General features: G+C 50.2%; 1 protein-coding gene across 1 annotated transcript; it reads left to right on the plus strand.

The window, feature by feature from the left end:
- Positions 1-674: 674 nt before the first annotated feature.
- Positions 675-4,939, plus strand: LOC139235064 (interleukin-1 beta-like). Its single transcript, XM_070866193.1, has 6 exons — positions 675-826; positions 936-1,002; positions 2,001-2,277; positions 2,621-2,785; positions 3,375-3,508; positions 4,354-4,939. The coding sequence occupies exons 1-6, from the start codon at positions 771-773 to the stop codon at positions 4,564-4,566; spliced, it is 912 nt and encodes a 303-aa protein (XP_070722294.1). The 5' UTR covers positions 675-770; the 3' UTR covers positions 4,567-4,939.
- Positions 4,940-13,093: the final 8,154 nt, after the last annotated feature.

Raw genomic sequence — 13,093 nt, forward strand, 5'->3', positions numbered from 1 at the left:
CATTTGTCTTTACTAATCTTTTTCTCCTCACATATTTATAGAAGCTTTTGAAGTCAGATCCTCCCCCCTCCACCCCCCCCACACCCCGCCTCCCTCCACCTTATGGCCCACCAATCCTACCTTGGGCAATACACTGGCATCCCCAGCACAGACTGATTCTTTGATTTGCAGCCTCTGGTACTGAGACTGTCTGAATTGAGAAGCACAGCGAAATACTGCAGCTTGCTGGAAATCTGAAAACGCAAAGTGCGCCTGCTCGCCAGGTCAAGCAGCATGAGGGGGGAAACCCTGCCCAGGCTGCAGCAGGGGTATTGGAGGGACGGAAAATTACAGCTACAGTGTGTGATGTGGCTGAGGTTCTGGGCCTCAGTATCATTACACTCAGAGGGTAAAATGCTGCCTGGATACCCTCAACACAGAACAAGTGTGGCCTTTACTTGTTAAACCTTATGGGGCTTAGCAGGCAGTGAAATGCTTTTGCTTTTCAAACTTTGAATGGGTACCAGTGGCGAGAGGGTTAATTTCGGGAATATCCACACGCTGAGGAACTTCTAAAGACATTTCTGAAATAATGCACTCCGCAATCCAAAAAATTCCATCCAGGGGAGACCCGCCCTGAGGGAGGAGCATGTGGAGGGCGCTGTGTATAAGACACGAGCTGAAGGCTGTTTATCAGCACAGCTACACAGTAATCCTGACAATCTTGAGCACACCGCCAGATATAACCTCAAACAACTGAGAGCGTCAAATCTACCGCGAAGACACGAGGCATGAAGACTGAGATTGGACCCGTGACCATTCCAATGGTTGATAGTGAATCTCGAAGGTAAGATTTTGTTTAGTGTTTAATCCCAAACTGAGCGATGCCAGTCGCTCTCTATCTCTGAATCCTGCCCATGTTTGCAGCAACTAAATGATGCTCGCTCTATCCGCAGAACCTTCAGTCACCGCCGCCGCAGGAATTCTCGCCTGACTTCTCCGGTCTCCTGCCCCCAGCTCAAGGTAAGAATCTTTCACTGGCATTGTATCAACCTGATATTGGTGTGTGGGGGGGGGGGGGGGGGGACATGCATTTTGTTACAGTTACAGTAAGCTTGAGTTGGTAAATATTACAATGCTCTGAGCGAGCAGAATTCACAATGCAAATTGAACCCTCTTTGGAAATATTTTCTCAGTGCAGAGATTAAATTCCCAGGCCCCACCCCACACTCCAGCCCACCAATCCGGGCTGCGAGAGTTTCCTCTGTCTCAGCCCTCACAGAACCAGAGACATTTACAGCACGGAGCGAGACCATTTGGCCCATCGAATCCGCGCCGGCCGACCAAGAGCAACCCAGCTTAATCCCACTTTCCAGCTCTCGGTCCGTAGCCCTGCAGGTTACGGCACTTCACGTGCACATCCAAGTATTTTTTAAATGTGGTGAGGGTTTCTGCCTCTACCACCCTTTCAGGCAGTGAATTTCAGACCCCCACTACCCTCTGGGTGAAGACATTTCCCCTCAAATCCCCTTTAAACCTGCTACCAGTCACTGTAAAGCTATGCACCCTGGTTATTATCCCCTCTGCTAAGGAAACAGGTTCTTCCTATCCACTCTATCTAGGCCCCTCATAATTTTACACACCTCAATTAGGTCTCCCCTCAGCCTCCTCTGCTCCAAAGAAAACAGACCCAACCTATCCAATCTTCCCTCACAGCTAAAATTCTCCGTCATGTGCTCCAACTTGCCAGCCACAGGGTATCAGTGTGTGGTGCCTGCAGCGGTTGGGAGGTCCTGTTTCTGCACCAATTGCAGTAATTCCAGGCAATCCCCTGAGTGTATCCTGGGCGCAGCTTCTTGTCCATGGTGTTACAGAGACATCGCATTCCTTCATCTCAACTCCCACTAAACATGCCTGGGACCCTTGGCATTTCTGGGGGGGCTGGAGGCTGGGGCAAAAAAAGCACATCACCCGCCAACGAGACTGGACTCACTGAATCTAACTGTTTGCTCATTTTGCAGAGCCTATTTCAAGAGACCTTACCAAAAGTGATGGAGACGAGCACGGCCAATCACCGAGCAGACGGAGAGAGCTATCAGCTAGAAATCACCGGGACATCCTCGTCCATAACCACGGCCGGCAATGCAGTACTCTCGCTGGAAAAGGCTGTCATGTTGGTCCTGGCTGTTGAAAAATTCAAGAAGGGGTTGGGGCGGCCGTCGAGCAATGGCTGGGGACACAAGGGCACTTCCTTCAAGGGCAGCGAGCTGCTCGGGAGCTTCAATGCGCTGGTGGAAGGTAAGAAGCGTTTCCTTCCAGTGTTGTCATTGGTGCCATGGCCAACTGTGTGAGCAGTGTGGCACCCGGCATCATGGCTGCTGGCTGCTGTGTCAGTGCTTCTGTTGCTGCTCCCTCATTGTTGCTGGCTCAATATAGTGGCATTGCCCACAGCAGCTGTGGCATTCCCATTGGCGTAAGGATTTGACAAGACAGCCTGGCACCCGGGTAACCCGGGCTGGCCAAGAACTGCAGCCTTGCCAGCGCTGCCCAGAGACATATTACACTTCCAGATTGATTTTTTTTCTGATCAATCTCCGTTAATTTGCTGCGGTGAATAACTGCTTTCGATTTGTGCCAACAGAAGCCATTACCTGCATCAGCTATGACGACACTGAACAGGCGAACAGCTCCTACAGGTTCATGCGGAGTGAGCGCACGCAGGTGAAGGACGAGCAAGACAAGTCTCTGATGCTGTCGGACAACCTCCAGCTCGTCGCCCTGTTCTTGCAGGAGCCGAAGGACGAAGGTGGGTCACCTCAGCCCTTGCTCTTTTCTGGAACACTTCAAACAAGGAAAAGTTGGCCAAAGTATTTCAATCTTCCTGTTCGGAAGAAGAATTCTCTCCCGGTCACTGTCGCTCTTCCTTGCCCCGCCTCTATTCTCTCCCCGCCTCTCCTGACTCCCTGCACAGAGGCTGACTCTTGGCTGGGATATATTTCTACAGGAGTCACTCTCCCCCCCCCCCCCTCCCCAGTACCTCACCAACTTGGCCATTCTTACTGTGAGGCCAAAGTGTTGTCAGGCTATTCAGCCATGGGGGAGGCGCATCATAGCCCAGCCCGACTGATGTATATCCCCAGGATCACTAGATCAGGACCAGGAGCAGGGACCCTGGCCATTTCATCTGCTCCCTGGCGGAGTGTTGCTGAGGCCAATTGTAATGCACCAGTGCCTGCCTTGGTTAACTTGAACCTGACGACCATCCAGCCTGAATGGCTCAATTCCATTCCAGATGGTGCATTTATCCAGTAATAACTGGGGAGCTGCACTTTTAGTAATCTTGGTCTCAATATATTCTGACGACAGTACTAACATGTTCCCTCTTTAACTTACAGTAACACTGGATGTGAGGTACTACAAGACCGCTGTGAGCACAGAGAATGATTTGCCTGTTGTTCTGGGAATCAACAGGCGGAATCTGTTCCTCTCTTGCACGGGATCACATGACAGACCCAGGATGCAGGTGGAGGTAAGGGATTGCACAGTTACCTGACAAATATCACGTCATTGCTACCTGGAGGCTCGGCCTCTTCTGCCAGCCTGCCTGTGTTCATTCTCTACAACTTACATGTGTCAGAGGATTCAGTCCATGTTTTGCAACCTTCCCTTCACTCTGGCTGTGATGCCCCATGTCCACAATCTGACCAATTTCAACACTGGTTCTGCAGCTTCAGGGAAACCCCCTGCCCATATCTTACAGTCCATCTCCCCTCCTCCTGAAGGTGCTGCCTCTCTCTGCGACACTGGTTCCATGGGTGCTGGCCACCCTCCACTCACTCGCCCATGGAGCCAATCCTCAGATAGTGTATCAGAAAGCTATTTAACCTGAGGGTGCAGCCCCATAGCCCAATCCTAGCCTGGCCTGACCTGATACCCAAACATGTACAATCTCCAGCAGGGATCGCTGCACAGTGATCAGGAGCTGGAACCCTGGCATTTTTCCCCCGCCCTATCCCAGGAATGCTCTGTCCTCTCTCCCCTTCCTGGCCAAGGTCAGCTGGCTTAGAATAGTCCCGGGATCAAGGGCAATCACCCTGTGCATTTGCAGACAGTCAGCTGACGCGGAGTCTGGGCGGAGCCCTAATATCAGGGTAGCAGCCCCGCCAGGCACAGGAGCTGAATTCCCCAAGAAGGGAATGGGACGGGAAAGGGATGGGCGGCATTAGGTCTGCCGACTCAGAACCTCCCACCAACATCAAGAAACCAGCCCCGTGCACGCCAACATATCCTGAAATAAAGACCCCTGCAGCTTTTTCAGCTGAAATATAAATGTATTTCAATGTGTTCCAACCGATGATGTTTCTATTTGCACAGAAATGGGACAAGACTCTGCAGAATATCAGCAGTGCTACCGACCTGCTCCGCTTCGTGTTCTATAAGAAGGATTCGAGTTCTGGCGAGGACTTTGAGTTTGAATCGGCGATGTACCGGGGCTGGTACATCAGCACGTCCAGAAAGAGCAAACAGCCTGTGGACATGGACCGGAAGGAGCACCGCAAGAGAATCACAATCTTCACAGCGGAGTGAGACCATCCCGAGCTCTCCGCAGTTCACAACACAAACCAGGAGTAGTTGGTTTCGGGAGAGCGTGTGTATGTACTAAGTACAGAATTCGCAATCCATTGAATTACAATCATTTTGGTCATATTGGACTGAAAAGATTGATGTTGGAATATGTTGGTGAAACACAGGTAGCAATATTTGTTACTGCTTGACTTGTATATTATTTGCATTTAAACTTTAGTGAAACGAAGGTGTCGTATTTTTGGATCGTGAGGACTAATGATTGTATAAGTTATTCAATATTATTATTTATTATTTAAATTATTGATCCATTTATTGCTATACTGGAAGAGAAAGCTTCTTCCTTGGTTGATTAAATTTTGAGTTTTCTTTCAAACACATTAGTTTCCTTTTTCATTTTCACACATTTCCTTAAAAATGTTGTTTGGGGTAAAAAAAAATGAAGCACGCACCATTGCTGCAGTAGGAAAAGCTCTTCCATTCCCAACTGATTCTTTGCAATCTCCACAGTCTCGCGTTTGCTCACTTTTCTCACCCTCTGTTGGGCAGCTCCAGAATGTTTGTTTTTACATTCTCTCCTGAAGAAAGAAAGACTTCCATTTCTATCGTCGCTTCCACCAGCTCAGGACGTCCCAAAGCCCTTCGCAGTCAATGAACCATTGTAATGTGGGAAACACAGCAGCCAAATTCCGCACAGCAAGCTCCAAAAACAGCAGTGCAGATAATGAGCAGATAATCTGATAGTTAGTGATGTTGATTGAGGGATAAATAATGGCCAGGACACCAGGAAAGCTCCCCCTGCTTTTCTTCAAATGGCACCGTGGGACCTTTTCTATGCACCTGAGAGGTGGGCCCTCACTTTAACCTCTCATTCAAAAGACGGCCCCTCCGGCAGTGCAGCACTGGGTGTCAGCCTGGATTGTATGCTGAAGTCTCCGGACTGGAGCTCCGGGACTGAGACGAGAGTGCTGCCACTGAGCCAAGGCTGACACTCGGCAGTATTGGGGGAGGTGCTGCATTCTTGGTCAGGTGCAGTTTCACAGGCGCTGACCATATTTCTCTATCTCAACTAAGTGACCATTCTTTGTGTATGTATACCAACAGTGTGGGGGTTGTTTCAGCTAAACGATAAAACCAGGCTCTAAATGGGTGAAACGCTAATAATAAATGGGTGACAATTTTGGTCCTAATTGCTGATGGCCATAATTGGAACTTATGCCTGATTACCATAATTGGAGGCGCTAAACCAGAAACCGTCAGGTTTAGCACAAGTGCTGATTAGACTCAATTTTAGTGAAGCAGTATATGTGGGCTCCTCGCACCCAATTCCACGGAAGATGAGGCGTGCGCTGACTGGCACACAGTGACACGTTGCAGGATGGCTTGGACTGAGGGAGGGGGCACGCAGGTTTGTAAGAAATCTTTAAACCCAAAAAAATTGCAAGTTATAAAAGGGATAATAATTCTGCAAAGAGTAGTCTGCCAACTCAACAGATGAGGGCTCAACAACAACAACAAATTCTATTTATATCATCATCATAGGCAGTCCCTCGGAATCGAGGCAGACTTGCTTCCACTCCTAAAGTGAGTCCTTTGGTGGCTGAACCATCGTACACGAGAGCCCCAGACCCTGTCACAGGGTGGGACAGACATTTGTCGGGGGAAGTGGGGGTGGGACTGATTTACCACACGCTCCTTCCGCTGCCTGCGCCTGACCACTTTTACACTCGTGGCGTTGAGATTCGAAGAGCTCAATGCCCTCCCGGATGCACTTTCTCCATCTCAGGCGGTCTTGGGCCAGGGACTCCCAGGTGTCAGTGGTGATATCGCACTTTACCAGGAAGGCTTTGAGGGTGTCCTTGTAACGTTTCCGCTGCCCAGCTTTGGCTCATTTGCCGTGAAGTAGCTCCGCATAGAGAAATTGCTTAGGGAGTCTCGTGTCTGGCATGCGAAATATGTGGCCTGCCCAGCGAAGCTGATCGAGTGTGGTCAGTGCTTCAATGCTGAGAATATTAGCCTGGGCAAGGACACTGATGTTGGTGCGCCTGTCTTCCCAGGGGATTTGCAGGATCTTGCGGAGACATCGTTGGTGATATATCTCCAGCAACTTAAGGTGTCTTCTGTACATCGTCCATGCCTCTGATCCATTCAGGAGGGTGGCTATTATGACAGCCCTGTAGACCATGAGCTTGGTGATAGATTTGAGGGCGTGGTCTTCAAACACTCTTTTCCTCGGGCAGCCAAAGGCTGCACTGGCGCACTGGAGGCGATGTTGAATCTCCACTTCAATGTCTGCCTTTGTTGATAAAAGGCTCTCGAGGTATGGGAAGTGATCCACATTGTCGAGGGCCGCGCCATTAATCTTGATGACTGGGGGGGCAGTGCGGTGCGGCGAGGACAGGCTGGTGGAGGACCTTTGTCTTACGGATGTTAAGTGTAAGGCCCATGCTTTCATATGCCTCGGTGAATACATCAACTATATCCTGGAGTTCAGCCTCAGAACGTGCGCAGGCGCAGGCGTCGTCTGCGTACTGCAGCTCAACAACAGAGGTTGGGATTATCTTGGACCTGGCCTGGAGGCGGCGTAGGTTAAACAGCTTCGCACTGGTTCTGTAGATCCACTCCAGCGGGGAGCTTGTTGACTGTGAGGTTGAGCATGGCAATGAGGAAGATTGAGAAGAGGGTTGGAGCGATGACACAGCCCTGTTTGACTCCGGTCCGGACGTGGATTGAGTCTGTAATGGAACCAATGGTAAGGATCACGGCCTGCCTGTCGTCGTGGAGCAGGCGAAGGATGTTGACAAACTTTTGGGGGCATCTAAAATGGAGGAGAATGCTCCACATGCCCTCGTGATTGACAATGTCAAAGCCTTTGTAAGGTTGAAAAAGGCCATGTATAACGGCTGGCACTGCTCCCTGCATTTTTTCTGCAGCTGTCGCGCTGCAAAGATCATGTCTGTTGTGCCCCATAGAGGTCGAAATCCGCACTCTAATTCTGGGAGGAGCTCCTCGGCCACAGGGAGAAGTCGATTGAGGAGAACTCTAGCGACAACCTTCCCAGTGGCTGATAACAGGGAGATTGCCCTGTAGTTGCCGCAGTCGGACTTGACCTTTTTAAAGATGGTCACGATCGCTGCATCTCTGAGATCTCCCGGCATGCTCTCCTCCCTCCAAATGAGAGAGATGAAGTCATGTATCCGCACCAACAGCGCCTCTCCACCATACCTTAAAGCTTCAGCAGCAATTCCATCTGCACCCGTAGACATGTTATTTTTGTTCTGTTTTATGGCTTTGCCTACCTCATGCAGCATTGGCGTTTCACTGAGGTGGTGTCGGGTCGCATTCTGCGGGATGGAGTTGAGGACAATCGAGTCAAAGGCAGAGTCTCGATTGAGGAGATCTTCAAAGTGCTCCTTCCAGCGGTCCCTGACAGCCCCGGTGTCCTTGATGAGTGTTTCCCCGTTCTTGGCCAGGAGTGGGGTGTGGCCTTGGGAGTTTGGACCGTAGGCGGCTTTGGACCATAGGCGGCGTTGACTGCAATGAAGAATCCTCGCATATCGTGGCTGTCGGCCAGTTGTTGTATCTCCTGTGCTTTCTCCATCCACCACCTGTTCTTTAGGTCCCGGGTTTTTTGTTGGACCTCAGCCTTGAGCCGTCTGTAATGTTGTTTTGCAACTCCCGAGTTGGGGTGTTACTTGAGGCTCAGAAATGCTCTCTGCTTATGATCTATTAGTTCTTGGATCTCCTGATCATTTTTATCAAACCAGTCCTGGTGCTTTCTGGTTGAGTAACCAAGTGTCTCTTCACAGGCACTGGTTATGGAGACCTGGAGGGAAGACCAAGCACTGTGCGCATTCAGCAACTCAGGGTATTCAAGGCACGCCAGATTAGCTGTGAGGCACTGGCTGTATACGGCTCTCTTAGCTGGGTTTTTAAGTGTCCTGGTATTAACTTTTTTGGCACTGCTTCTGCTGTCCCCTCTGCTTTGGGGTTATGTTTATATCGATGATGGATCGGATAAGGCGATGGCCGTCGAGCAGTCGTCAACTTCTGTCATGGCGCGGGTTATGCGCATAACCTTGCGATCCCTGGCTCGGATGATGACATCGTCAAGCAGGTGCCAGTGTTTGGAGCAAGGGTGTTGCCACGATGCTCTGTATTGTCCCTCAGGTGGAGCAGGCTGTTGGTGATGAGGAGTTTATGTTCTAGACATTTTGTCAGGAGTAGGGTACCGCTGGAGTTGGCTTTCGCTACCCCCTCTCGGCCAATCACACCTCCCCAGAGGGCTAAATCTTTGTCGACCCTGGCATTAAAGTCATCTAGAAGGATCAATTTCTCGCTCATTGGGACGTGGGACAGGGATGTCTCGAGGTTGGAATTAAAAACTCTCTTTAGCCTCATCCGTTGCATCGAGTGTTGGGGCGTACACACTGATGACAGTGGCGCATTGGTTCTGGGATCGGGTATGGCGAAGAGTCATGAAGTGTTCATTAACCCCGCAGGGGAAATCTTTGAGGCGGTTGACCAGTTGATTTTTGACGGCAAAGCCAACCCCATGAAGGCGGTGTTCTTCCTCTGGTTTTCCTTTCCAGAAAATGGTGTAACCTCCACCATGTTCCTTGATCTGGCCTTTCCCTGCCCGCCTGGTCTCACTTGGGGCGGCGATGTCAATGTCAAATCCTCTAAGTTCCCGGGCATCTATGGCCGTGCGGCGTTCCAGCCTGTTGCTGTTGTAATTGTCCATGAGGTTGCTGACGTTCCAGGTCTCGAACTTCATAGTTACGAAGTGGAAAATGCCTGTGTGTGAGTTCTTTTAACGTGGTGTGGCCGCTGCACACCGGCAACCACTCGGGCTTAGCTGAGCAGGGTCTTGGTTCGGCGGAAAGGGGGTTTAAGACGACTGGAGACTAGGCACTGCTGTATAAGCCTAATTGCCTACGGCGAGGTGTTGGTCGCAAGCTCAGCGCCGAGTAGTGCCATTGATGGTAGATGGCCCGAGGCTTGGTTGGGGGATAGGTGTTAGGAAGGTCAGCAGTCCACTGGGGTTCCGAGGGATGTTTTGGAAAGTTTCTTCCAAGGTTAAAAATTTCCCCAAAGGTTTCCAAGTTGTTTTAAATGTTTGAATTTAGAAGTATTTCCAGATTATTTTTTTTAAAGTTACACAGGTTGATTGAAGGTTTAATAAATAGATTAATAGTTCGTTAAAAGTTGATTAAAAAAACTCTAAACTGTAAATCAAGTTGTTTAAAAGTTAATGTTCACTGCTAGCGACCTAGGGCAGATACAGCCCGTCGGTGTGCCGGGCTGGCTGATTTAGGTGACCCCGAGTGCGAGGCTGGGTCAGGCCGGCTGGCCGAAGGGACCCAGAGTGCGTCGTTGGGCTGGGCTGGCTGGCCGAAGGGACCCGGAGTGTGTGGTTGGGCGGGGCCGGCTGGCCGAAGGGACCCGGAGTGTGTCGTTGGGCGGGGCCGGCTGGCCGAAGGGACCCGGAATGCTGAATGTACTCCCATGATGTACAAAGACCTGGATGGACCACACCTGGAGCACTGCGGGGAAGTAGAGGCCCAGTCATCTCCAGAGGGGGCCCGAACGCCTGGACACCGCTGGGGAGAGGTCTCAACACTGCTGGGAGGCCAGCACCTTGGCCCGCTGCAATCCCGGGCCGAATGGCCTCCCCGCTCCCGGCCCGCGTAAAGCCGATTAGTAAACATCCACAGGGGTCTCAGCACTGAACCAAGCGGCTCCAAGCTCAGATCCCAGGAACTGCAAGAGGGGTATAAATGAAAAAGCTGACAAGGCCCTAGCACAGACGGTGGAGTGAAGGGCTCCCGAGAGTGGATCTATGGCCTAACACTCTTCCACCAGTGGACCCATGCTGACCCGAGTCTAACTCTTGACGGCAACCCCTCCGGCCTAGCGACCCCTCCACTCACTGCACCCTCCCTCCTCTCTGCAGCCTGGTACCGCAGGCCTATACATTCGACAGCCACTCCTAAGATATCCGCAGCCTCTCCTGAGCTATCCGCACCCACCGGCCAATCTCCTAGCTATTTATATAGCGCCTTTAACATAGTGAAACGTCCCAAGGTGCTTCACAGGAGAATTATGAGATTTTTAACAATTTGACACTGGGCCACATATGTATAAATTAGCTCAGGTAACCAAAAGCTTGGACAAAGAGGTAGGTTTTAAGGAGCATCTTGAAGGAGGAAAGAGAGGCGGAGAGGTTTAGCCAGGGAGTTTCAGAGCTTGAGGTCTAAGCAATAGAAGACTCGGCCACAAATAGTTGAGTGATTATGATCAGGGATGCTCAAGAGGTCAGAATTAGAGGAGCACAGACATCTCAGGGGTTGTGGGGCTGGAGGAGATTACAGAGATCGAGAGTAGATAGGCTATAAAAGGATTTGAAAATAAGGATGAACATTTTCAAATCCAGGCATTGCTTAACTGGAAGCCAATGTAGATCAGCAAGTACAGGGTTGATGGGCGAGTGGGACTTGGTGCGAGTTAGAATGAGTTTTGGATCACTCTATTTTACCATAGGGGAGAATGTGGGAGGCCAGCCAGTAGTGGGTTGCAATAGTCAAGTCTAGAGGTAACAAAGGCATGGATGAGGGCTTCAGCAGTGGAGGAGCTGAGGTAGAGGCAGAGATGAGTGATGTTACAGAAGTGGAAATAGGCGGTCTTCGTTATGCTGCAGATACGTGGTCGAGAGCTCATTTCAGGGTCAAAGATGACACCAAGGTTGTGAACAGTCTGGTTCAGCCTCAGACAGAAGTTGGGGAGAGGCATGGAGTCAGTGGCTAAGGAACGGAGTTTGTGCCGGGGACTGAAAACAATGGCTTCAGTCTTCCCAATATTCAATTGAAGAAAGTTCTGCTCATCCGGAACTGGATCTTGGACAAGCAGTCTAACATTTTGGAGACTGTGGAGGGGTCGAGAGAAGTGTTGGTGAGGTAGAGCTGGGTGTCATCAGCCTACTTGTGGAAACTGACGCTGTGTTTTCGGATGATGTCGCCAAGAGGCAGCATGTCGATGAGAAATAGGAGGGGGCCAAGGATAGATCCTTGGGGGACACCAGAGGTAACGATGTGGGGGAGGGAAGAGAAGCCATGGCAGGTGATTCTCTGGCTACGATTAGATGGATTAGAACGGAACCAAACGAGTGCAGTCCCACCCAGCTGGACGGTGGTGAAGAGGCTTTGGAGAAGATGGAATGGTCAACCGTGTTAAAGGCTGCAAACAGGTCAAGAAGGATGAGGAGGGATAGTTTGCCTTTGTCACAGTCACAGTCTTGCTGGTATTATTGAGTTATCTTAGCCCAGCCTTTTTAATGACTGATAGTTTCTGGGAAATAAAATGTTTGATTTTATTTTTATCTATTGAAAACGCCCAAGTTCCCGCTCACTCCTCCCTTCCAGCCCTGACCTCATTCCTGCTACTTCAGGCGAGAGACAAATTTGAAAATTTAAATGAAGCCTCCCTCCTCACCATCAGAATATTTTCCAATTACGGTTGTTGGAGTGTTAGTCTCTTTTTCGGGAGACTTAACAGCAAACTGCTTGCCAGTGAAATCTCGGGGTTGATTTTAACTCGGGCGGGATGAGGGGAGCCCGGAGCGGGCGGTGCACCTATACATCATGAAGGAAGTGAGGCCTGACTGATTTTAACCCCTCCCACACACTGTTCCTGCGCAGCGGGGTGGGGTTAACATCGACCCCCCCCCCCCCCACATGTTTTGTGCCATTCATTTCAACTTTAGCTTTGCCCGATGGCTCAGTTGATAAAGGCAACATGAAGCTGAGCTGTACAGACCAGAGTGGTCTGAGGATTGAGCCCCAGTTTGTGCTGGGTTAGTTGATCCCACTAGGGGTAGCAGCAGGGATGTTATGATTGGCCTAACGGCCTCTGGATTAGGGAGGGTTCCCATTCCCATTCACTGTCCAGCAATCCTTGCTGGGAAGGGTGGGTGTGTTGATGTTTGAGGAGGACAGGATCCGACTCGCCTGCTTACTGTCTGGGATCACACATGAGACCACTGGGGCAAGATATCTGAGGGCAGATACTGTACCTCAGCAAGAGTCGATGCCGTCAAGAGGGAAGGAAAGGGGAGAATTGATTTAAAAATGTAAACCCCACAAAGTTGTTGGGGATAATTTTCTGGCAATGTGTTCCTAGCTCGAGACTCACCAACAGGGGATCAAATATTGGACGTTTGTGCGCGAACTTCATGATTTACCGACTATTTACATTAATGATTTGTTAATCAAGCACAGTGCGTCCCATGATTTTTGATGTAACCATTTTACTTATTTTCATAATTTGCAGACTTTTCATCATTTCATGTTGTGGTAAACCTCTCGTGTTACACTTTGCGGAAACTAGTGGCAAAGGAATTAAAACTTTCCATTAAGAAAGCAGCATGAGTCATTGTTTTATGGGAGATAGGGCTCAGGTAGGTGAAACAACGGCAGCAGTTAGGCCATGAACTCTTTCACCGCCATTGGTCCCAATTTTAACTCGGGCAGGA

This window comes from Pristiophorus japonicus, chromosome 22 (assembly GCF_044704955.1).
Source record: "Pristiophorus japonicus isolate sPriJap1 chromosome 22, sPriJap1.hap1, whole genome shotgun sequence".
NCBI classification, from domain to species: Eukaryota; Metazoa; Chordata; class Chondrichthyes; family Pristiophoridae; genus Pristiophorus; species Pristiophorus japonicus.

Bases quoted from the DNA above. Each gene is read 5' to 3' on its own strand.
- LOC139235064 (XM_070866193.1), top strand. From the start codon at position 771: ATGAAGACTGAGATTGGACCCGTGACCATTCCAATGGTTGATAGTGAA. The intron at 827-935 runs GTAAGATTTTGT...CTCTATCCGCAG, and splicing joins GTTGATAGTGAATCTCGAAG to AACCTTCAGTCACCGCCGCC. The intron at 3,509-4,353 runs GTAAGGGATTGC...CTATTTGCACAG, and splicing joins GACCCAGGATGCAGGTGGAG to AAATGGGACAAGACTCTGCA.